Here is a 26165-nt window from a genome sequence, read left to right as displayed (position 1 = left end):
AGCAGTTCATAGCCACCAAAAAAATGATTCAAGTCAATTTCATCATCAGAACTTTATCCTCCCGTATGATCTTCCCAAATTATTAACTCTCCCAAACCAAACTCTAATTGTGAAAACGGTCAGTATAAAATGCAGACTGCAGGCTGGGGAATAGGTATAAAATGCAGACTGCACACTGGGTATAAAATGCAGACTGAGACCAAAACCGCCTCTTCGTCAAATACAGCATACATTTTCAATTTTCAACTTACCCTAGTGTCACACAATCCATTTCCAAGATCATCTCCTGCGAAATTGACCATATTTTTTACCCATTTCTCAACAGTTTTCTTTATCTCGATTTGATAGCTTTCATTTCCTGAGGCCCTTTCTTCACAGAGACAACTCGATCTCAATCGCTTTGCATTAGTTGGTAAACAGTTACGCCCGTGACAGTTTTCATATTATAATAAGGGAAACAGACTTGATTTCCGAGGGGGCAAGCAATGCTAAATCGACAGATTTTAACTATTTTCTCTGAATAAATCATTTCAAAGCCATTGCATACCTTCAGTATTCTAGCAATACATGAACACATATTTTATTCTAAAACATTTTACTGCAATGTTGACGCAAAGCGGCGAAGAGGTCGACCAGTAAAGGTCATGTGTCTGCGTTATTGCTTACGTCATACTTTGGGGTTGTTTGTTTCAATTCAAGGTTGACGCTTTTCGAAAAGAATATATAAAAATGTCAATTTCATGGAATAGGATCTTGAAAGGCGATTGAGACTAGTGTAAGTTGAGTTCAACTTACACTAGTCTCAATTGAGAGACGGTTTTGGTCTCACTCTGCATTAAATACCCAGTCTGCAGTCTGCATTTTATACCTAGTCTGCATTATATACCCAGTCTGCAGTCTGCAATCTGCACTCTGCAGTCTGCATTTTATACTGACCGATTGTGAAAAGCACCTCCCCCTAGTATGAAAAAGACATGAAAGCATACTTCTTTAACTAGGGGCACCCAACGACTGTTTTGTGCAAAATATCTGTCCGGAGAAGCAAATATTCCATAGAATTTTATATTAAGACTTACTTGCAGGCGATTGAAATTTCTAGATAATTAACTGTTCCATTCGATTCATGTACAATTTTAGAAGCTTACCTAAATATTTCCCTACGATTGTCTGAAGTTAGATTTTTCACATTTCACTGCCCAAATAAACCTATTTTTCTCCCTACCCCTTTCAACGCCTGCTACGCAGGCTATACAAGAAATCCATACCAATTCAAAGAAATGAAATTTCAAAGAGGGAGGAATTAGCAAAATTCTCACTTTCGTATTTCAAATTGAATTTTCAATAAAATAATGTTGAAACCCTAGGATGACCAACACGTACAAATTTCAAAGCGCCAATAAGATACAATTCTAGGGTTCTAAAAGTACTCTGGAGAGCCTAAAAAGAGCTTTTAATGCATTTAAAAGAAACCGCCGTTACATCTCCTGCTACTTGGAAACATAAGAATTCTTCACCTTTAAGAACTGGCAGTAACTTATTAATTCATGCATCCTAAAGTGACTGCGTTTGAAACCACTTTTTACGCCACATATATATTCAAATGCGGGCGCCAGTTTGTTTTGGAACACAACTCCCAAGATCTCTCGATATTAGAGTCCAAGCCCATGAAAGCGAGCGCACGCTCTCATTGATTCGCGTTCGTGTCGCGACTAACGCCAACCTTAGTAATAAAGGCGTCCAGTTTGCAGTCTCTTGTGACCTACATATTATCACACTCCCACGAACTGAAGAAGTCCGGTTAACTCTTGTCACGGCAACCCGTCTCCATCAGTGTCTCCCAAACTGACATGCGGCAGTCTGATAGATTCTTGCCACGGCTACCCATCTAGATTGGATGCGATGGAGCCCATTTGCCGACATTTCCCACCCCCTCCACAACTCAGCTTACTGTATATTTACTGAGACTCTTGCGAACTGACACACGACAGTCTGGTGGACTCTTGCCACGGCAACCCGTCTCCATCAGATCCGATGGAGTCCGTTTGCCGACATTTTCCACCCCCTCTCAACTATAGTTTGCTGTATATATACTAAGTCTCTCACGAACTGACATGCGGCTGTCCGATGGACTCGTTCCACGGCAAACCCGTCTCCATCGGATCCGATGGAGTCTGTTTGCCGACATTTTCCACTCCCCTCTCAACTATACTTTGCTGTATATATACTAAGTCTCTCACGAACTGACTTCCAGTCAGTCTGGTTGTTCATGGACTTCGGCCATCGGACTCAGTTTGGGTGTATTGGACAACCCTCCTCTTTTTAAGGAAAAGTTTAAAAGCGCACAGTCTAGACACATTTTTTAGACGTTATATACATATTTTAAAAGATTTAGTTTAATAGCATCACGTTAAAGATGAGTACAGTACTGAGGATGCAAATGTTGTTTGACTTTTTTACTTGAGGTGACAATTTCACTAATTAAAGATGTTGAAAAACAAGATTTAAAGAGCTCAAATTCTTTCACTAATTCTACTGATCAATAGGACACCATGCACACAAAAGGTCTGGTTGTAAAGCCATAGCTTCCTTGTTACCTGACCGTGAAAATTATCACAAAATTTCCTTTCCATTTACTTGATTTGTGATCAGAAAGCTCTGAGGAAGTTCCAATTTCATTACCAGCCCCTGTATGTGTGACATCACCTTTTGCTAAACTCCCAACACTATAATAAAACATGTTTTTAGACACATTTTATAACAAAATGGAAGTTTTTAATTAGATCAAACATTGCAATAAAATATAAATAAGTGTCCCAAATTAAATTCCAGGAACAAAATATTCACTAAGAATCACACAAATTTAACTTTTGCTCAAATACATGGTTGTTTGGACACATAACCTCTGCCACTGAAGACTGTATGAAACTGCAAGCAGTCACAGTGTTCAAATCATCATAAGTACTCCATGCAGAACAGAAAACCGAGAAAACCATATCTCAATGTAGAGATAAGACACATGGATTCTGAAAGTAATACTTTTAGCTGTTTGCTGTGGTTGGTGAGCGCAAGTGCTAAAATGCAAAAATTGATGGTATCTGCTTAACTGAATTATCTTTTCTTGCATAAGGGCACATAAAAAAACTGACAAACTGGACTATATCATTAAGGACATAATAAGCCGACAAAGATTGTTCCTAAGAAAATCCACGAGTAAAGTTAGTCAATGGAAGTTTATTCTGAGAGTGTCAAGTGCTGGGATGCCATGAGACAAAAATGACTTTTGACACCTTTCATGGTGACTCACTTTGTCAATACGAGTTGACTCAGTGTAAGATAAATCTCAACCAAGTAATGTTATGTCCAGTTGCTATTATAGGATTAACACACCTTAGCTGTTTATTACCCGTTGCCTGAAAACAATCTTTTTAATGTATCCCACATACTTTTAATGATTTTTGTTAATTTCCTTTCAATAATTTCTCCCTTAAAAAATGTGACTGGTGATAGCAAAAGTTAAATAAGAATTTAAAACGTTTCAAAAGTTTGGAGGAAACTTATTATGTGCAGTCAGAGATACAGTTGAAAGTCTGGTAAACAAGAATGTGTGTAAGTCTACATGTAAGAAGACAACGTGATATTTAGTGAAACAAAGTAAATAACAAATAAATAACTTTATTACTTTCCAAGTTCTGGCTTTTCAAACTAATTACAATATTCAATAAAAATAAGTAAAACTACAGAACAAGAAAATGATCAAAATCATATACATATAACAGAACAAGAAATTTACAATCTAGTTAGAACAAAGCTTCTCAAACTCATTAATAATTCATCAAAAGAAAACAAAGAAAATCACTATCGTGACCGTGGTTTAGATATGTGATCCTAATTACCATAACATTTGGCCAACTTTAGCCTTGAATTTCTCCAAGAATTATTGCTCATTTGAGAAGCCATATCAAACACTCGAAAGTGTGTTTCATCAGATATCCAAACACCTCAAAGTCATTTAAAAAAACTCGGCTGCGCCTCGTTTTTTCAACCTACTTCTCGGTGTTTGGGTATCTGATGAAACATGCTTTCTTGTGTTTGATATATTACTTCTAACATTCGCTTTGGAAATTCTGCTTAAGTTCCTTTTTGAATGATGCAAGGTTTGTTAGCTCAGTGAGCCTTTCTGGTAAGGAATTCCACAGTGAAACTTCTTGATAATGGAAGGTTCTTTGGCCTGCGGTCGTTCTTTACCCTAGGATGTCCATCTTATTCTTGTTCTGTGTGTATTTATTGTGGATTTCAGACCTCTTTTTGAACTTCTTAGCAAGATAGTCAGGGGCCAGTCCCTTTAAACACTTAAAAACCTGTATGCAATCTCTGTTGGCAAGCATGGATTCGGCAGACAGCTATTTCAGTTCTTTAAGAACAGGGGTAAAATTTCTGTGAACGGGTTATAATCCTAGCTGAAAAGTTTTGGATGTTCTGTAATTTGTCAGTAAAGAACGCCGAGGTAGAGATTCCAGTGTTCTCACAAGGCCACGCCATTGCAGGATTCCCTGATTCAAAATAAGTGAGGCACGAAGATGATAAAAAAGGGTCATCAGGGCACAAACAATAAAAACGAAAGCTAAAAAAATTCTTAGCTAATGCAAAAAGAAAATCTATTGTCGTGGAAAACAAAATACGTAAATTAAGTATGACGAGGCTAAAGATGCAATGTACTGCACTTTGTGCCAAGATAATGGCAACACAAATTCATTCACGGCTGAAATTCAAATTTTCGAACGAGTACCCTTGAAAGGCATGTTGTTCTTCATTTTTGGAGCTTGGACACTCACACAGCAAAATTTAACAGCCTAAATTGTTTTGTATTCATTTTATTCAAAATATTGACATTCTACAGCAATTGCAATGTATATAAAGTAAAGTATTAGTAAAATTAATTTTAGTTATAAGAGACTGAGGTAAAAGATAGCGTCGTTAAGCTGTTTACCATCTACGTACATTTGGATTCCATAACGACCCAGTCTATCTCTCAAATGACCCTTTTTTTTGTCTTAATGGGCCCTTTGGCCTCAAGATGCAAATTCCTGGCGAGAACACTGAGTTTCAAGGCTACAAAATTTCCAGGCTTGATAGGGAAAAGAAAGTTGGTGGCGGTGTATGTATATACACACGTGTCTCCTTAAAACAAAGGTGTTGAAAGACCTAATGTCTGCCACATCTGATTTCCAGCAACTGTGGCTACAAGCACAACACAACAACTTGAAGTCTATTCTAATATGTGCTGCCTATAGACCGCCTGATCGCCCAGTGGAGTACATTGAAGGGGAATTTATCAACAACTATAGAAAGGCTCTGACTCTTGGAATGGAAATATTTCTATTGAAGAGCTGTGATCTATTGAAGAGCTGTTGTAAAGGAGACACTTTGAAGGATTTGTGTGACACCTTGAACCTTACTCAGCTTGTAACTTCACCAACTAGAGTTATGCTTCAATCATCTTCCTTAACCTTCTTTTAAGTGACACAAGAATAATAAATTTTGTCATTCAATTGACAGGTACTGCTTTCAGTGATGCAGGTTTTAAAGTACCTTTCAACACTATACCATTATAGCACATTTTCTGTGATTAATGCATCAAAAATTGTTCCTCAACGTGAGTTTTATGTAATCATTGTCCTTGGTTTGATCGGTACAATTAATGAAAAATCCACATTATTTAGAGGGAAAATAAAATTAAATTGTGTCCATTTCCTTACGTTTTAACTTGAAGTGGTTATTATAAATGTACCTATGTTTTTGTGAACATATTGGCCTCAATATATATGTAATAGCTCCTTGTTTTTTCAGACTGAGTGTGATACTTTAAAGCTACAATGTCAAACATTACAGGCTGAATTTGAACGAAACAATCAGACAAAGGTGAGTGCAAATTAAACTGATTGCAATGCATACAGCAGTCAGTGGTAGCCTGCATGCAGTAGTTGCCTTTCTGCATAGATACAACGTTAACAATATTTAAACAGTCAGAGAATTTAATGCTTTTCAAACACATAAACAAATTTCAAGAACTGAGTGTCTTGTTAAGTTATTTTAGTACACATTTCTGTCGCAATATTAAGTGACGAAATTTATTGAAAAGTAGGTGTAAATAAATGAGTGGAATTGGAAATGTTACGTCCTTTTGAATGAATTGCTTGTAATGGGCCCCTGTGAATGCCGCCATTGAACTGACTGGGCTATGCTGCCGAAATAAAGTTTAACTTGATACGAAAAAGCTCAGTGACAATAACCAAATTTCCTACATTGTCCTGCAAAGTCTGGAATTCTTGAAAAAATATGGAAATCTGCAAACTAGTTTTCCCGATCTGGAAATGTATGGAAAATAAAGTAAGTCTTGAGAAAAAAATGGAAAAAACAGTCTAGAGTTTATTAATTTTGTCTTAGCCAAAATGTACAGAATGCAGAATCACGAGAACCCTCTCTATCCTACCTGTGTGATTTGAGTCATGAGTCTGGAAAAAGAAAACAATGCTTTGGAAAAAGTCTTGAATTTTGCGTACAAAATGACTAAGAATTAACCCTGTAAAAACAATTTTGATAGTACCTTTGTGTCGGAACAAACTTCCAAATAAACTGGGTTCAGGCCACTCAAACAAACTGGAGTCACAAGTCACCAAAGCGTAATATGTGAGTTTGCATGGCGTTAAAATTCGATCAATAATTAAACAGCAACATTCCTTAAAGTCTGAATAAGCTCACCTGGCATATTTTGCTCTGTTTCGTGGCTTCTCCGATCCCCCAATAGCTGTTTTGAGCTGTTTATCTCTCGGACGTCGGCATATTGTACCAAGTTATTGAGAAGGTTAAAAGACTTGAAGCCAAATTTGACTCGTCATTTGAGGAAAGCACTTCAAAAACCTTTGCTCTCTGAGTATGTCACTGGACTGTTATGGCAAACTCACGGTCAAACCTAGGTACGATTACTAAAATTTTCCCGGTAGGGTGAATCCACATGAAACCTTTGGCTTGCCTCACATACCCTTTCCCGTTTCAGTGCACTTTTGTGATGGACTCAGAAAATAATGGGCTAACAAAGGAAGGTGGTCGTTGTTGTTGTTTTTTATTTTCCCATTATATAAGATGTATAAATTTTGCAAAAGTTGCTATTAAGATGACATTTATCAGGAAGACTGAAGAAACACTCATGAACTTTTACAAAGTAGTCAGTCATGGGTAAAGGAGTGCTGTTCCAAATATCGATTATTTTATTTCTTATAGAGTAAACTGTATAATTTGTTATTTCAAAAATTTGGTGTAGTTTACTTGAATTCCTGGTATTATGGTTATGAACTTGGTCAATTATTATTAACACAGAAGTCGTTGAAGTAAGGAGGGAGAACCTTGTTATTAAGGCTATTACTGAGAGTGCCTATAAAAATATCTTTTATTTGATAAATGTTTAGCAATCGCAAATCCTTAAATGGAGGGGATGGCGCAGTGTACTCTGAACATTTATAATTCTTATTTCTTTGTAATTTGAATGATTTTGCAAGCCTTGTTAGGTAGTTGTTTGACCATACTATGTTGCCATAATAGAGGCATGAATAAATGAAACTACAGTCGAACCTGTATATAACGGCCACCCTCGGGACTTGAGTAACTGGCTGCTTAATACAGGTGGCCGCTTAATACAGAATCACTAAAAATACTCACTGGGTGTGGTCTAATGTCAATTTTAATGGCATATCATACAAAAGCACTTCATGCAAGGAAGCAATAGGACAATCAACAATGTTCAATGTCACATGGCTGAAGAACAAGTTAATAAAAGAGGAATTTCTTACTAAAGAGTGAAGCATATTCAAAACAAACTTTTTTTTAGCGTTGGTGATATGGTACTGTATTTCAGCACATTGCGGACATTAAACGTCCGAGTATCAGCTTACAGTAGCTTTGTACATGTTGTTTCTTTATAGTGATGCTGGATTGCATTTTAAACACAATAAAATACCGTATAAAATAACATATGACTTAGTTTCCGTTCAAGGGTGGCCGCTTAATACAGGTAAAAATAACAAAGAAAGACAAACATAGGACTGCTACAGGGTGGCCGCGGCCGCTTAATAGAGGTGGCCGCCTAATACAGGTAATAAATACAGCGTCTGTATGAGCAAAAAATCGGGACTTTAAAAACTGGCTGCTTAATAGAGGGTGGCCGCTTAATACAGGGCCGTTATATACAGGTTCGACTGTATTATAATTTAACAGTTTCAAAAGTGATTGACTATAATAAAAATCTAACTTTACAGAGAATACCTGAATTTTTTTACGATTTTCATGGTAATAAAATCAATACGATACTTCAATGTCACGTGTTGGTCAATAATCATTTTAAAAAATTTCACTTTTTCGACTCGTTATTATCGAGCTTGTTATTTTCGAGCTTGTTATTTTCTGTTGACTCACGTTTGCCAATATTCTTTCCTCAACAAAACAGGTCACTATCGTCCACAAATAAAATTGGAGATAAGTTATTTATACAATTACACGTTATTTACACAATTATGAAAAAGAACTCGATCATTAATATGCGAAATAGTTCTAAAAAGTAGTATTTACTCTCAAACGTGGGATTGTGATGTTTTAGGGTGCAAAAAAACTTGCGGTAAATCACTTACCTCTAGAGAGTGGTCCGTTGTACAAACGTGAACCTCAAACCGCAGACCTGACGGCAAGGCACTAGTCATATGACTTCTTGACGTTCGCGGTTCGCAGGAAATGCGAAAAACCTCGATCTTAAGGTCTCAAATACCTTAGTAGATGTCCTCAAGAGCTGCGAGACAAAGGTCCTTTTTACCTTGCCATAATCGAAAATCCCAAAACAAATGTTTGGTACAAGAAGCAGCGGCTCGGCATAAACAGCATCGACAATATGATGAAGAGCGTTGTCAAGAACACAGCTCTGGAAACAAGCAAGAAGAAATTGACTAACAACTCCGCAAGGAAGTAAGCTGTGAAGAAACTCAGAGCAGCAAGCGTCGAGAGGCAGTTGATAATGCAGTGCACTGATATGGATATCAATACATATCAATGCATTGATATGGAACAGCGACAGTTTTCAAACATTATCAGCATGGCTCCACAGTCAGCAGCCTCCAGCAGTTTTCCTGGTCTACCAATGTGGTCTCCTCCTGCAATGACTTCAACATGTGAACAGGTGAAAACAGGCGGCCATACAACTTTCACAACTGTCAAGTCACATTTAATTTAACGTGATTCAGGGGCAATGCAGCTCACCAAAGTCTGCAACTCAGAGTGTTATTCCCTGAGGCCGATTGAGTTCAAACATTTGAAAACAGATTAGAGGACTTAAGTACTCTTGCCGCTTTTAATAACTGAAATTTACCTTTCGAGTTCAGCTTGTAATATTTTCTGAGAAACTTTCGAAAACTTCACGCTTGATTTACCTGTCACAACGTTACATTTTTTATTGGTTCAAATAAAACATGTGAGCATTTTGGAATGTTTTTGTAGTATGTAAGGCGTGCAAAGTAGTGCGATGGAGTAATTTTGTTGAGAATATAATAAGTAAAAAATCGTATGAACCTGCTCATGCATTTTGCAATTTATGGTCACTCATGATGCTTTGAAAGTTCTCAAATTACACTCGCCTACGGCTCATGCACTTTTTAGAACTTTCAAAACATCACTCGTGCCCATAAATCATGAAATGCACTCGCGTTCATACGATTTCCTATACATAGCACTGCATTAGTCCATTCACCACTTCGATCACTATTTCTTAAGGGAAGTCATACAGAAGAAAAACATGATCAAACCGTGCATGTGCAGTAGTGGTTACTCTTTTGTCTGGGACTGGAATAGCGACAAGGAAGTTAGAATAAGAACATAAGGCAGTGGTTATCCACTTGTTTTCAGAGGGAGTCTGAGGTAGAGGTCTTACAAAATTAATACTAATGGTGTAGAGAGGCCTCTAGTAGAGGGGAACTTGCATTGGTCAATGCTTTGGATCCAGTGTTTTGAAACAGATGCACTAAGTGCAGTAGTAATCATAAAAGAGCAACTCATATGTTGCTTCACGACCTCTGTGCATGGCAGGTGGTGATTCATGGTAAGGTTCTAATAATTTACGGCAAAGGTCATTTCATGTCATTTGGAGCTATCGCTCGGTAGTGTGAATGGTTGAGGATAAATTCACCTCGATACATGAGAAGATCATTGTTGACAACGGTTCTGTTTCACATCTGTTTGATTCATTTTTAGTGCTTAGAAGGTAGATGAGCTATTGAGGCCTACTTTTGACTGGATGACAGGTACTTGATGAGATTCTTGCACCAGTAATCTTTCTGTTGTAATTCTGCAAATGTTGCTCGAGAATGTTTCAAATTGCTTAGGTATGTTGGATCGAAAACTGGCAGCGTGTCAGGATTCGAACAGTTAAGTTTTTCATTGGTAAGGTGATCCCAAGGCTTCTTCACAGCTGTGTCAGTATTTGAGTCATACCCTCTGGCTGAAATGGGTGAGACGCATGTAGAATGTTTTAATAAAGAACCACTGGACATATACTGCACATACACATACACTTGCACAAAGTGTATCCGTCACCACTTGAGCTGTATATGTGGGTACATTTTGCTGACTAGGCTAGAAAAAAAGAATGATGCGATCTTGCAGTCTTCTAGACTAACAAGAAAACTGTCTGGAACCTTGGTAACTGGACATAGCTACTTGGATCATCTTGTTCCACATTCGTGCCACTGAGCTGTGTTTGATGTAAAAGTTTAATTCTGGATTGACATGCACCATCTGGCTATTTAAGCTTGCTTTCGAGCAATAGTAGTGAGCCACTGTCGGTTTGCATGGTCTGTCACCACTTTAATTTGGTGAGCAAGAAAATATGGTCGAAATTGTTCTTAACCGCAGTTTACAGAGAAAAATTCTTGTTGCAGTGTAGTCCAGCATGATTCAACAGCATTGCAGGCCCGAGAGGCAAATCAGATTGGGTGAAGGTTTCCCTTGATTTCCTGAGCCAATGTGGTCCTGCAAGCTTGTTTGCCTGGATCAACATGGACTTCACAGGACTGGAGTTCCTGTTTGTGTGGCAAAGTATGACAGATCAATCTCTGGTAAGGTTTTTCGAGTTTTGAAAGCTATGTTCATTGTCTTTGGTCCATTTGAAGGGAGAGCCTTCTTTAAGCCGTTGGCACACAAGAAATGTCTGGTCAAACATGCTAGGTTCGTAATACGTAAATTTATAAAGGAAATACGCACAATGACCAAGAAACTGCTTGACTTAGTAACATTGGTAGGTGATTTCATTGCTGTAATAGTTGTGATACCCTTACTGTTAGGTTTGTGTCCGTCCTGGTTGATATTGTGTCCCAAAAACTCAATTCCACGAGCAAAGAACACATTTTGAGGGTTTAAACTCAATGCTCACTTGCACTGCTCCTTGGAGTAGTGTTAAAAGAATCCTGTTCGAGAACCTCTGTATGTGTTTGTTCCCAGGTTATCAAATCATCAACGTAAGCAATAAGCCAACAGTGCAAATATTCAGCAAAGACTGTGTTCAGGATACACTGAAACGTGTTAAAGGCAGTTTTAGACCAATTGGGAGGTAAAAAAAGTGACAAAGTCTGACGTGGGTACAGAACGCACTCTTGCCTTGGAGTTTACTTGGCTCAATAATTTTCAGTGTCAACACAAGTTCAATCTGTTTTGAGGGCACGCAATTCTGCAGAAATTTTTCTGAGGGAGCTTCTAAACAGAAAAGAAAGAGAATTGCCAGTGTTAATGTCATGTTTGAAACCTTTTACTTCTGTTAATGGATTTCCTGTAAGCCAGAACGCAGTTGGATGTTTGCACAGTAATGCCTTGAATTCGTGTAGAAGTTTTGGATCAACATGTGTATACATTCCTGTGTCAAATTTTAGTTGCTTTACCAAGACATTATGATATTCTTCAGAGTAAGAATCCATCGGAATCTGTGTCGTGTTTGGAAGGAACTTAACAGCATCTTGCTGATCCTCCCTTGGCTCAGGAAATGGAGACAATATGGAAGAATCCAAACCTGTGGCTTACCTTTCAGATTGTGGTGATGAATTAATACACATACTTTGGAGGCAAAAGTGGGGCCAGTATGCAATCCAGTAGGATTGGAGGATAGGTTTGATTGCATTTCTCTCTGCCTAGGCCATCCAGGTATCCTCCAATTGCTCTCAGCTAGCTGCCTGCTGAAAGGTTTCTTCATGAATATAAATATATGAGACATCACGTGTAATAAAGTGGCTAAAGCTGTTAAACAGTGCTCAATACGCTTTTTAAGTGTAGAGCTTTGAATAAGAAGATATAACGAAGAGACAAAATTCTCTGTTACTCCGAGTATCGTGCTCACGCACTCATACTAGTTGCGTACTAACTGCGATGATCTTTCTTCTATTAAATCTTTCATTCGCAGTTCAATATATGATGTTTCGTATATTCATATTCATTTATTCATTCTTCGTGGGTAAATTATGAACTCACACTATGACCAGCTCCCAGTTGGCTTGATAGCTCAGTTGGTAGAGCACTGCAGCAGCATCGCAGAGGTCATGGGTTTGAATCCCGTTCAAGCCTCAATTTTTTTCAGGCTTTCTTTTTGCAACTGCTTAAGTTGCATACTAACTGCGAGGATCTTCTTTCTATTTAAGGTTTCTCCATGTTGGGTAGTGGCAGGGCGAATGTGTGAGAAAGACATTCTGAGGAAGAGTGGCTCTCTTCTGCGTTGACTCGATAGCAACTGTTGTGTAATGAACTGTCTAGGATCTCATCCTCAGGTTCAGGATGTTGAAAGGTGTCTTCCTGGTCATCACAAAGTGAGGCTTCAAGTACATCTGGTTGCATTTGACGGATGGTAGAACCTGGAGCTGACTGCCAATTTAAAGGTCCACCCAGAACTTTAACCACAGGCTGAATTTGTTGGCCCGCCTACCAAAACATAGACTTGGTTCCTTAAAATCCCACAAAGACAGCTTAGGATTAAACAAATGATGAAAAGGAAAAGAGAGTACGAGGATGTGGGTTTTCCTAACAAAGGTGTTTTAAGTCAGAAGACAAGTGACACCAAAATGCGGCTTGGGATTGTCATGCAAACCGCCATTGGGTGGATGTGAAGCTGATACTATGGTTGAGATAAAACCAGTGACAGGGTTAACCAATTAGAGTTTGACTTTGCATCTGCGACGGAGACTGAAATGGATTCTGGTAACTTCTTGTATTGTGGAGACGGGCACTTGATGATAACTGCCTTTGCATAATCTGCACTAACTAAGGAGACTGCAGAGTAGCTATCCAAAGGGAATGGAAGAGACCGGTCTGCATATATTGCTGAAGTCCAGAGAATGTAACAGTTGCCTAACTGGTTTTTGGGTATTTATTGGAAAAGCTGTTGGATCTGTGAATGCTGGTTGTCCAAAAAGAACAGCACCAGAAGGATCTGCATTTGTTGATGGCGTTTCAGGTGGTTCAGTGGGTGTTAATGCTTTGCTTGCTGAGAGTCAGTCCCATTTATGGCAAGTTAAACTATTCTGAAGGTGGCCATGAGAATACTTGTTATTTGCTTTCTCACAATTTGAGTGAAGGAAGTGGTTAAAATGTCTGCAGACTTCAGGTGTGCATATTTTTGAGCCTTGCGTGGTTGCTGCGAGGAAGGACATTGTAGCACTAGGTGGTTAGGAGATTAGCAGTTCTAGCAGTGACATTTCTTGCTGCGTTGTTGAGGTGATCTTGAGTTGCTTTTGCCTGAGGAAGTAAACAGAGCATTTGAATATTTACACGGATTGAGTTTTTCAGATTGCAATACAATGTCACCACGTGTTTGTGTTTGAAAGGAGAATTCGATCCGATGGGATAATTCAGCAGCTTGTTCTAAAGTTGTAAATTCCTCAGCTTTTAAGGCTAATAATTTAAATGTGTCTGACACCAAATGAGATTTATGGCACTGTGAAATTTCGTATTTTACCTTTATTTTTTCAATCACAGCATTTCCTCTGATTTTTATGGCCAGTTCCCTTGTTTGCTAAAACAAGCAGTTCCATGTGTTGATGTCGAACTTTTGGAAAATATCTGTCTTGGAGAAGAAATTTGGGCCTTAATTCTGGTAAATGGAAGGATTTAACAGACAACACCTCCACGAACTGTTTTCTTCTAGAATAGTTTATTCATTGTGTCGATTTTCTGTCCTTGTTTTTTTTTTTGTCCCGTAATGGTGTTTGGAGGTGATTACGTAATACGTAGGCTAATAAAATGTTTAAAGTTAAGCATAAGCTATTACCACAATGTCTTTGTGATCTCTTCCTAGCAAGCCTTTCCCCCTACTACTTAAGAAAGGCTGACTTCACTTCCTCGCTTTAAGTCTGTCACCTTCAGAAGGCATTTCCTATGGTATACCGGATTGAAGCTGTGAAACAATCTCCACACTGAAGCCAGGAACATTTCATGTCTAAAACAATTTAAATTATTTATTTGTAAAGCTGACTTGACCAAGATTCTTGATACCAATGTATGTAAAAACTGTACCCTTTGCTCCATGTACATGGCAATGACAGCAATGGAAAACTACTACTTTTAATTTTAGTATTTTTTTTTTCAAATTCTCGTATGTTGTAACTTCAGGTACGTGTAGTTGAATAGTTTAATTTTTAGGTTTACGATATTTGTATACGGAAATGATAGGATGTATGTAAAATTGTAAAGTTTTAATTAGTATTTTAGGTGCCCTTAGTCAACTAATTTAATATTAAATTTAAGAAACCTTTTAATGTTTAGGTGTCCACAATTAGCAGAGGGAACTTCTCCGCTCAGCTACACAACACTGACACATTCATTCGTTCATTCATTGGTTTGTTCGTTCATTCATTCAATTGTGATTGAATTAATGTATAATATAATACAACTCCAACGATCAACCGATGGAGCAATGGAACTACCAAGCGAGTGAATTTTCTTCCAGAAGTGCTATATCTTGTTTATTATGCATGTGCAATTCACAAGCTAAAAATGGGGATCACCGAGGTCACTGTTGTAAGCCACCTTAAATGAAAGGTGTATGTCTTCAACTCATTAATAATGTAATGTTCTACTATTTCCAATCAAATTTTTTGTAGCACTTTCTCTGCTCTAATAATTTTTTTGTAAATGTTAGCATCGAAGAAAGTTTGCGTTCTCGAGATTCTTGTCATGTCAGGTTTCACTTTACTTCCACAGGATGAAATGACAGCAGAAATAAGTGCACTAGAAAAAGAAGCAATGTCACAAAAGAGGTGAGCTAATCATCAGTATTGTGTTGTTCATTTTCAAATCTACCTGAAACCTCTGCCTACTAGTTTGATCCCTGATCCCTGAGGAATATTACAGGAAATGGTGGTAAGATCAGATGTTACACCATTAACAGTAACAGTTGGTGATTACTAAGATATAAAGTAAAATATCATGATCTACTGCATGAAATGCCTTACTAAAATCTAAAATATTCCACAGGAAAGTTCACCCTTACCAAGAGCCTGCTGAACTTTATTAGTTATACTAAGCACAGCATTATCTGTTGAATACGTAGCACGGAAGCCTAACTGACCATCAAAGAGTATATTTTCTTTTTCTAGAAATTTTAAAAGCCTACTAGATACAATTTTCTTTAAAAAGCTTATTAAATGTAGAGAGTAAAAAAATAGTGCAGAATACACCCGCAGACACATGCAACTTACTTTAAAGTGTGTTTTCTTTTCTTAGCCAGATGGAAGAAATGTCGCATAAACACAAAGTTGAACTGAGTAATTTAAAAATGAGGTTTGTATTGTGCTTGTACTGTGATATCAAATAAAGATGATGAATGGGTTTCTATCCATTTCTTGTTCAAAAAACGTGTCATTATAATTTTGTTATTTGTGGTCAGGGAGACTGTAGATATATAATACTGTGAACTAACATACATTGTATCACTGCTCTTAATTCACAGTCTAATGAAAAGCAAGGGAGACTTGGAAAGAGAACGTGATGAATTAAAGGCAGAAATAGACAATAAGAACAATAAAGTGGATGTTTTGGAAAGAACAATACGACACCTCAAGGAAACAATTGATAACAAGGTGGTTACAAATACAAAATAAGCATTAATTCGTTTTTTGTAACATAGTGATAGCCTTGGCTGGTATGTCACAAAATTCTTCAAATTTCTATAGAGGAATCTGACTAAGTGTCTAAATCAAATACTCAAGACATTGTCATGCAGGCTACAACTTAAAGAATGCCAGAAATGAAAAGAGCTAGGGCTGCAGCGATACACCGGTGCACCAGTGAACTGCGATATTTTTTGTCACAGTTTGAATATTGATATTTGAATGGGATATCGCTGTATCGCAAAACAATAAAATATTTCTCATCAAAAATCGGAAATTACTGTTTTAATCACTTTAATGACTCCTTACCCAAGTACAAGCCTTTTTTTAGCCACAGGGCTTCGTCCTTGCTTAGTATCGCTTCGCATGTTTCCGGTCACGTATTTTTCAAGATGGCGGCATGAGACATACGTATTTCCAATAAGTTGTCAGCTGACACAGTCTTACGCACCCACAGCAAAAACATGCGGTTTGTTCGTCAAAATGTCTTCCTCTGTTGAGTCACAACTGGCACCGTCCTCGTTTAAATCAAGAAAGTTTTTTACAACGCCGAAGGGGTAAGGAACGTTGTAAAAGAAATCGTAATTTGTCGCCATTGTTTCTCGGAATTTGTTTTCAATGGAAATTAAAGATTCCAAAGCAGTTTAGTAAGATTTCGTCATTTGCCAGTTGTATGTAATGATGTATCGTATCGTGGCACTTGTATCGAGATATGTATCGTATCCTAAGAAAATGTATCGTTGCAGCCCTAAAAAGAGCATGATGAAATTAGAAAGACTGCCAACTTTGGCTACTTTGACTTGTAGTCGTCATAATAATACCAGCATAATAAATTAATCTATTTGTATTGTGCATGGTCCATATGAAGATGCTCACATGCCTTGACATATGGAACTACTTTTAAAGCTATAACAGTATACTGTATTTGATTTTGCATGAGTGTTTTCTTAAAGAAAACTCGGCTATCAACTTTATTTATCCAGACCCTGAAATGATGCTCAGCTTCACCACAAAACTTCCCCTATGTCTCCCACACTGACCTTGAAACAATGCCTGCATAATTTCAGGAATGGAATGGCTTGTAAGGACCTTGGGATAATTAACATATGCAATGTATGCAATTAACATATGTAAATTATTCCAAGTTCCTTACAAGCCATTCCATTCCTGAAAAAATGGACTTAATTGAGCTCTTCTTTTATTTTCCCCTTTTTACGTGTAATGTAATTGCAGATACCAAAGTTGTTGTTGTTGTTTTTTTTTTTTTTCGCTCTCATCCGAATTTCCGCACAGTCAGTCAAACAGTGAAAAACGGTATGGAAATGCTTGCTAGACAGGCTACTTTATTTTTGCTCCGAATACTCAAGTCAAGTTTGTTCCAGAGACAACCACTATTTCTACATAATTTTATCTAATTGTTGAAGGGGCCAGGGTTACATGAGATTCACTGGCCTTTTCAAACAATTTCTCCTGACAAATACGTGTTCAAACTTGGTCATAAGGTATGTTTTGTTGGGTTCGCAAACAGTTTGTAGTTTTCCCAACATGTTGTTTGGAAGTATTCTTATGCCTAATATTCTTTTTACAGTATACCACATTTTATTCACCGGGAAATTGTCAGACTAGTTGAGAGTGAGCCTGTTTGATGTGAGATGTCACTTTGGTGACGAAGAGAACCACATGTTTGTTTGCAGGAAGTTTAAAACATATTTCATAGCATGCTTCATATGGCAAGTGTTCATTTGGGGAGCACAGATGTGAAATGTTGTGTTGCTGGCGATGAGAGCCCCATCCTTACTCGCTAGGAATTTATTGTTCCTTGTCGGCTGATTCTCATGGCAGGTGGTTTTTTCTTACCAGAAATATGTCACTTTCTAGAATAATACATCATTCTCATTCATTCACCAGGCTTGAAATATACCATCACATTTATTTCATATACCACACGTTTGAAATTTGAAATGTCTCACGTGACATTTGTCTCCTTTGCTGGAGAGATGGCCATTTATTTGTAAAGTGATGGAACAACAAATTTCTCTTATAGAGGTATTTTTCAGCTAGCGGGTAGTGACAAGTTACAATTCAAATATAGCTAAAATTCATGTTCAGACTCCATCCGGCTGAACAATTCCAAGTTGGAAAATCATCCTCATTTCACGCTCCTTGCGCTGGAGGTTTGTCCCATTGCATAACTGCATACCCCTCACCCGGATATCTGAGATACAAGATTACTGGATTAGCACAGAGTAGATATGGCTGCATATATCGGTGTCAGGGCTGATGTACTGGCACACACATTGACACGCGCGCAATCCATACTGCTCGCTGAGCCATTTCACCTGTTAGTCCAGTAATCTTGTGTACTGCATATCCAGTAACCGAAGCCCTACCATTCTTTACGTTGGTGAAGCTGGGCGGAGCCTCTGGAGTAGATGTAGTATCCGAAACACTGCTCCTGGGTTCCCTGTGACCCCACATGTCAACTCCATAGGTCACAGTATTGGACAAACCTCCAATTCTAGCTTTATTTGAATTGTAACTTTTAGTGCATGCGCTTGTGTCCAGTAACATATTTCAACAGTTTTCTCCACGCTGAAGAAGGTTATATACCCGAAACATCTGTGTTTTTTGAAAACCATTTTTGACACTTTGATGTTTATTTTTATATCAATTCTCTCCGATAACATTTTCAAGTGTCACGCTTTTCCAAAGAACTTTCCTTTCACCATTAAGATATTCAATATCTGACGTTACTGCTGGATTATTCCCTCTGGGTCTTCCACCTAATCTCTGTGAACTGGGAAACATTTCTCCTCTGGTTCAAGTGTTGCCATGTTTCATGGCTACAGTTAAAACGTCTGAGGAAGAAACTGCAAGCTGTGTCTCTTTCTACTGCAGACCTAGGTAGAATACAGTTGAACCTCGATTGTCTGGACTCGTCCTGACCGCGGTAAAAAGTCCGGATAATCAAGAGTCTGGATAATCGAAAATATGAATATTAATGAGATAGAAATGTAAACAAAAGGTTACAGCAAAGAAAACATGACTTTAAATATGAAATCGGTTTCCCAGTAGATCTTTGTTGATTAAATTAGGCGTACAGGGCTTTATTCAACTGCTCATCATCGGCCAGCTTCAGGGACTTTCATTTTAATCCTTCGCTTGTCTCAATGCTGTCAGTAAATTTTAGGATCTCAACTTTATTCTTCCGTACTATGTCAGAGATCTGCTGCTTTCTGATGCCAAATTCTTGAGCTAAATTTGTTCCTTTTTCTCCTTTATCCAAAAATGAAATAATTATCTGCTTATCTTTAATCGATAGAACGGCTCGCTTTCGCTTTGTGGACGTTTTTGATTTGAGGTTACGATCGATTGCTCGTGTGTTTACATAACCCACGCGGAAGGAACTAATCAAGCATAAAATTCCCTTGGCCATAAAACAATTGAGCCAATCAGATATCAGCTGAACGCATCAGAATATTTCTTTGTCTCGTCGCACTTTGCAAATTTTGAAAAGCGCTCAGGATAATACGCTGTTTTAACAGTCTTTTGGAAGGATTATTGGGCTTTTTGTGACTTTAAGTTCAAAACACCTCAACTAATTAATTTTCATGAAAAAATTGGGACCAGAGAAAAAAGTCCGGATAATCCAGGTTCGACTGTACTTTATTCACTCAAGAAATGAACATGCCATTGGAGAGGGACTTTGCTCTGGTAGATGAGTTTGTGAGTATTGAGTATGAAGAGTCCATTGGTTGTCTCTAAGTCCTGTATCCTTTGTTCTGGAGGATCATATTTACTGTAGGTAGTGTGACACTATCGACCAATATACGGCAGAGTATCAGTCAAGTGTTGATCGAATATCAGTCGATATGTTGCCGTTACTCAATCAAGAGTCAACTGCTACAAGGTCGATATGTTACTTTTGAACGTCAATAGTGTCGTGGCTTATCGGTGAATAATCAGTGAGCTATTGGTCGACTACCGGCCAACTTTCGGTGATCTATCGATGCTGTGTTGTTTTGGTGGTACCGTAACATAGGAAGTGGCTAGTGGCTTTAAAATTGAATTCGCGAAGTTATTTGCCTTGTCTACACCAACGTTCTCACATTTATTTAACAATTAGATTATGAGACAATCGAAATAGCTCACATTTTATATCTTGTCTCTTTGGTTGCGTTTTTGTTACTGAAATGTATCCAATTTTTTCTGTTCTGTTCTGCTAATTTTAGCTTCCCTTGTTACCTTTCATGATTATACTTCTTGTCAATTGGAATTCAGCAAGGCCAAAAAACTTGGTATAACATTCTTGTAATGTGAACAGAAATAGAAAATTCAGAATCGAAAGATGCCTGTCTTCGGACAAGTCCTTTCACATTCTTAAGCATTTGGAAAGTTCGGATTGTTGCTGTAAATCTTGTCCTTTGCATATATTGTTTCCAATGTAGATTGTTCTCCTAGTATATGTCAGTTTAAACTCGAAGAGGCTGTGCACATAAACTGGGAACAGCCTTATCATAACTAACAAGTCAAGCATGTTGGCTTAACACTTACACTACGAATTATTACTAAACACGTTTTCCCTTTTTGTTAATTGTTTCTAATTTTAGTTTATTACGCATGTTTTGGTTGTTATAAATTCAAACAGTTTTTCAAACTTTGTTGTAACTGACAATGGTGTGAGTCACATCAAATCATTTTTTTACAGATTAACAGCGACTTTCCACAAATATCGACCAAGTGGTGGCACAAGTCAAAAAATCGATTTCGTTGATATTTTGCTCATAGGAAGTCCCTATTGAGAAACAAACTGAGCTGTAGTTAGTTTTTCCAAATACCGCTTCCTTTCGCGTAAATATGCGAAAAACGATTTTGTCTCAGTTGAGCTCAAAGTCCGCTTCCGGCAGGATGGAATTTTCCTTAACTTTCGACGGCTCGCGTATCAATCCACAGACTGTTACTAGCCCTCAAATGGCATTTATTGCTTTATTAGGTCTTCTTCTGTTTCCCGTAAAAACAATATATATTTCGGCTGCGTTTCACAGATGGAAATTTTAGAGTATCCGTTCGCTCTGATGTGGAGTCCAGTTCGTTATTGTGTTAAAACAAATAATTGAAAAGTTTATTTTCCCCTTTCTTTATCACTGTCATGCATAAATTAAATAAGAAATAAGTAAAACGCAGCAGATGTGAACTAAATTAACCTGATTAAAGGTTTTCACTGTCATGTTAAACTGCATCGTTTGCATGAGATGTATGTGCGAAGCCAACTCAGTGTTTGTTCTTCTCGTCCGTTGATCAGGAGCAAGTTTTTTAGATTTCTGTAAATAAAGGAAAGAAAAAATATATAGCATAAGGGGTCCATCCCCGTTTTTTTTTTTAAACATTGTCTATAGAGTTGTTGGACTTCAAATATAATGTGCTCGTTTCTGAGAATTTATTTTGCGTGTGAAAGTATGGAAGCACACGGACATTAGTTACGAAAACTAGTCACTAAAAATCGTCGACATCCCCAATTTCAAATCATCATGGGGGAGGAAGACATTGAAACATGCAAATCTTTATGGTGACACTTCCTGCTCATGGTTGTCACGCAACAGTGTAGCTTGCGAGTTGTTTATTAAAAAAAAAATATAGAAATGTTTATTAATTCGTAAACTGGATTGTTTTGTCAAAGTTTTCTTGATTCAGAGGGTAAGAGTACAGAAATAACCCCCGTGCGGGTTAATGAAGAATTCGATGCTAAATTCTTGTTAATGCATGAAATGATCATGAAATACTAAAAACGAATCCGTCGTCGACACACTAATAAAAAAATGCTTGTATCAAGCGGGAATAGATAAGGAAGATGCCCAAAACTTATGTTGGATTTTTCATAAAGGTATCCACTTAGTTTCCGTACCTTTATGTCTCAAAATAATGCACGTTTTGGAATCTCTTTTGGCTTTCGTAGTTCGTGGTCATCGGCTATGTCCGTCATTGTTTACAATGCGAATGCCAGATTTTCGAGAGGGTAGGTGATAAATTCGAGACCCTGTGGGTCACTTAAAATAATTTACCCAAACCTTTCTTTTGATATTATGATTAATAAGTACACAGTGAAGCCATAGAAAGTCATTTTATGATAATCTAAGTTGTCGCCCATGGGTAAAATTGCCGGTATTTAAGTTCGAAAATTTGGTTGTTAAAAATTTGCATTTATAGCGTGTTGTTCTAGATCTGTTTCGGGCATAAAAGTAACCTAAGTTTTGAATGTTTTTCTGTGGAACAGAAGAAGAAGACCTAGAGCAGCAATTGATGTTATTTCAAGATCCGTGACAGGCTGTGGATTGATACATGGCCGGCCAAAGTTATTTTTTCAAGTTGCAATCCACTTCCATCCAAGCTATCCGAAGCCAAAGATAATTAATACTAGTTTCTGTGCACTTGTAGGGTTATTGTTAACAAAGCTGAACCATTGTTTTGACGATTCCATCAATTAAACTATTTTTTTTTTGGCTATTCAAAGTGACACAACAATAGGTGACACTGCCCCTTTAAGTTTGTCAATTTGTGGTGCCCGTGTATTCAGCATTTTTCCTGTTTTCCCATGGGGGATCACATATTGAACCAGTATCAGTTACGTATCGATAAGGTGTTGGCCAAATGCCCAATGGCCAAAACTAGAACCATATTGGCCAACACATCGATCAATACTTGACCCATACCCAACCAAAACTCAGTCAATACTCGACGGAAACGCGGTTGGTATATCCACTGAGTATTGGCCGATACTTGGCCGACATATCTGTGTGTCGGTCAATATATTAGGTGATAGTGTCCGTGGACACTACTTACAGTAAACATGATCCGTTCTGGATTGTAAGTTTTTTATAGACAAGCTGGTATTGTATGATCTGGCCTGATACCACATGGTCATCAATGGTCTGTTGGTTGAATGTGGGTATGGGGGATTAAGAGTCTGTTGGTTGTCAGTAAATCCTTTTGTTCTTGGTTATAAGTGGCTTGCATGTAAGCTTGTACTGCTAAAATGGGCCCAGATGGCACACAGCCAATAAATTGCTTCTATTAGTTTTAAGGCTCTTTATGGTGCCACATCTCACCACGCCAAGAACTTACTGTACAATGGAATATGGTCACACATGCTAAGGTCATCATCTCAATGACTTTTGTATCGCCATAACAGCTCAATTAAAAAAACATTGGGACTGCTTTTGCAGTGACACCTCCCATTAAACTGGACTGAGGAACTCTTTCTCCATTTTAAAGAAACGTTTAAATATTAATCTCTTAACAAGGGCTTTTAACTTGTAAACTGTTCGCACTGAATATATTCTTGGTATCAACAAATCAACAAGTAAATTGACATTTCTTACGTGTAAAATACAGAATATACAAAGTGCAAAGCTCAGCTAATGTTGTTTGAAGAATGTTTTTCCACATGAAGGAACGGTCAGTACAACTTATCTACTCACTTGCAACCACAATTACCAAATTCATGCTTTACATCTTATTGTGGTACTGAATTTTTCCCAATATGATGATTGTTGCATTGTATAATAGTATACTTGTGAGGTGAGCCCAGACCAGTAGGGGGTGGGTTCCTCTCTGTATAGTTTTGGAACAACCCTTATAAATACACAGTATAATTTCTCTGGAGTCGTGAATTTGGTAAATTTGATGGTCTTCTTTTTTAACAAAAAAAAAAAAAATATATATATATATATATATATATATATATATATATATATATATATATATATATATATAAATTGTTATAGTGGAAGTGCACTTACTGTAGCTACCAAAAGCTTGTCTGCAGGCATTCCACTCAGAAATAACGGGAAACATAATCAAATTAAAGCTTCCAATAAAAAATTAAAGTAAGCACTGAAGAGTCAATACAGAAGGGCTACTAACACCAGGAAGACAGTTGAAAAACAAACATCAACTTTGGGCAAAGTTGGAGAGGTATCTTACATCAACAAGTCACTCAAACGTACAACATTAGTTGATATTCTGTTATCCTTCAGTTCAGGTGCCATACCCTCCCTCCAATTACTCTGGCATTATATCAGGTCAGAGAGAAGGAACTGGTGGAACATTTCAGGGTTACACTGCAAAGTTGGCTGATGAGTCCTTTTGGACTTGGTAACAACAAAAAACAATGTTACCAAAGTCACTGAATTCTAGTGTCCGTTTTTATCTCGTGAATGTGGGCATGCACAGGGAACGAGTTAATGTAATGTGGGGAGCTGTAACTCACCCAGTCGTTACATAATTTGCTCCATCAATGGGCTGTAAACCTCCAGCAAATATGGTATACTCTCACAACTCGCTTGTTTTCTCTCCTCCTTCATTTAAAAGAAGTGTTTTTTGGAGTTTTAAATTAAAAGAAATAGCCTAAAGAACACTCAACCGATGTATATATAGTCTTTGCAGGTTTTTATTATTTCGGTGAGAAGAGCGCCATGTTGAAAGGCTCAAGCGGATTGAGATTGTAGTCAAGGCTACAGGGATTTTGTGCAATACGATGGAGAAACGTCTGAAGGTGTTCCGAGCTCATTGGCATATTCTTCTTTGGTGGTCCAAAGTCATTTGGCGGTTTAAATCGTTGCGCCATGGGTGCCAGATAGTTACACACCAGAAATAATTATTAAGTACGAAAATTAATCTCTGCGAAGGTAGACATGCATTAGTGGCATAGTGGTTTGGTGCATACCCTTAGGGTCGGAGGGCTTGGGTTCAAGACTACACAGGATTGACGGGGAAATTTTTTGTTCTTTTTCGTCTTATAATTTGAAAGCCAATCACTCTATAGGCTCCTAACAGTTTTCAAAATTGAAACTTCAAAAATAGAAAACGTACGAAACGTGACAAAAGTTTAGGGACAATGGCCCCAAACTGTTCAAGGAGCTTAATCTAGCCGAGGGGAATGGTTAATGATTCTAAGCAGCGTAAAGTGTAGAATGAATGAGGCTGCTTATTTAAGCCTTTGTGTCTTTCTTGTTACATATGATTTATGGTTTGTTTCCTGGGCCAAACAAACACAATGCGAACAATGTTTTATTTAGTTTCAGCTATCAGGCCACACCTTATTCCTGTGTGGTGTCCATGAATCCTTGTGGCGTAGTTTGATGCGAGTGCTGTATTACTGTTACCACTAATTCACTTCTGCATTCACAAGTTTTCTTACAGGAGCCTTTGATCTGATACTGTTTTAACAAGGGATATTACTTTCCATTGGTTTGATTTACAAGTCATAATAATTAATTTTCAAATTCTCCATTTTACTATTCTGTGCTTTTCCATGCTTCAGTCATGCTTGGTATTGATTTTTTCTCACAAGTTAAGATAATTGAAATAGGGAAACTGCATGAGAATGCTAACTAATGGAATTTCTCCTTTTAGTGAACTGATGTGACATTTTGAAAACTGTGTTAGGAGTTTGTTTTGCTGAAGATTTGTGTGCTGTTTTACTAGGAACATGAACTGAATAAATGTGTGCAGTTAGCAAGGGAAGCAGAATGGGAAAAGATCACGCAGTTGGAACAAGCAAAACTTCAGGTTTGTTTTCTTCCTTCATGCTAGGTTCGACTCCAGTTAGGACAATTGGGATTTTCTGTTTCCAAGTATACCTGTTTCACTGACTGAAAAGTAGGTTGTTCTTAGAATGGATACTTACAAACAAGATTGGACACGTTATTTTTTTTACACAATGTAGCATTCTTAATCATAGTCAGTCCTGGCGTAGAGAAGATCGGAACCGCATTATTTTGTTCTGTGGAGAACTGAGAGAATAGCCTACAGACTGTATTTAGGCCTAAGAACTGATTTGAAAACGGTTAGATGTCATCTTTTGTCATGGCTAACTGTCTAACCTAAGATCAAAATTACCATTTCCATCAGCTAGCCCTCTTTGGTGTAGTGGATATGACGCAGATGACCCGGGTCCAAGAAGTATGCAATTCGATTTTCGTTGTTCTGTCA

At 37.7% G+C, this 26165-nt stretch overlaps 1 protein-coding gene across 2 annotated transcripts in view; it reads left to right on the top strand.

Annotated features, from left to right (window-relative positions):
• Nucleotides 1-26165, top strand: part of LOC146453337 (centrosomal protein of 83 kDa-like) — a 176073-nt gene that overhangs the window by 91475 nt on the left and 58433 nt on the right. For both annotated transcript variants that reach the window (XM_085096714.1, XM_085096713.1), the window contains 5 exons: nt 5848-5919; nt 15268-15323; nt 15790-15846; nt 16016-16145; nt 25659-25742. In XM_085096714.1, coding sequence (XP_084952840.1) covers nt 5848-5919; nt 15268-15323; nt 15790-15846; nt 16016-16145; nt 25659-25742 — 399 coding nt within the window. The remainder of the gene's footprint in view (nt 1-5847; nt 5920-15267; nt 15324-15789; nt 15847-16015; nt 16146-25658; nt 25743-26165) is intronic.

Source organism: Pavona decussata, unplaced genomic scaffold (genome assembly GCF_977016875.1).
Source record: "Pavona decussata unplaced genomic scaffold, jaPavDecu1.1 SCAFFOLD_336, whole genome shotgun sequence".
Classification (NCBI taxonomy): Eukaryota; Metazoa; Cnidaria; class Anthozoa; order Scleractinia; family Agariciidae; genus Pavona; species Pavona decussata.
The sequence above is the reverse complement of the archived record's forward strand: the minus strand, read 5'-3'. Positions and strand labels throughout refer to the sequence as shown.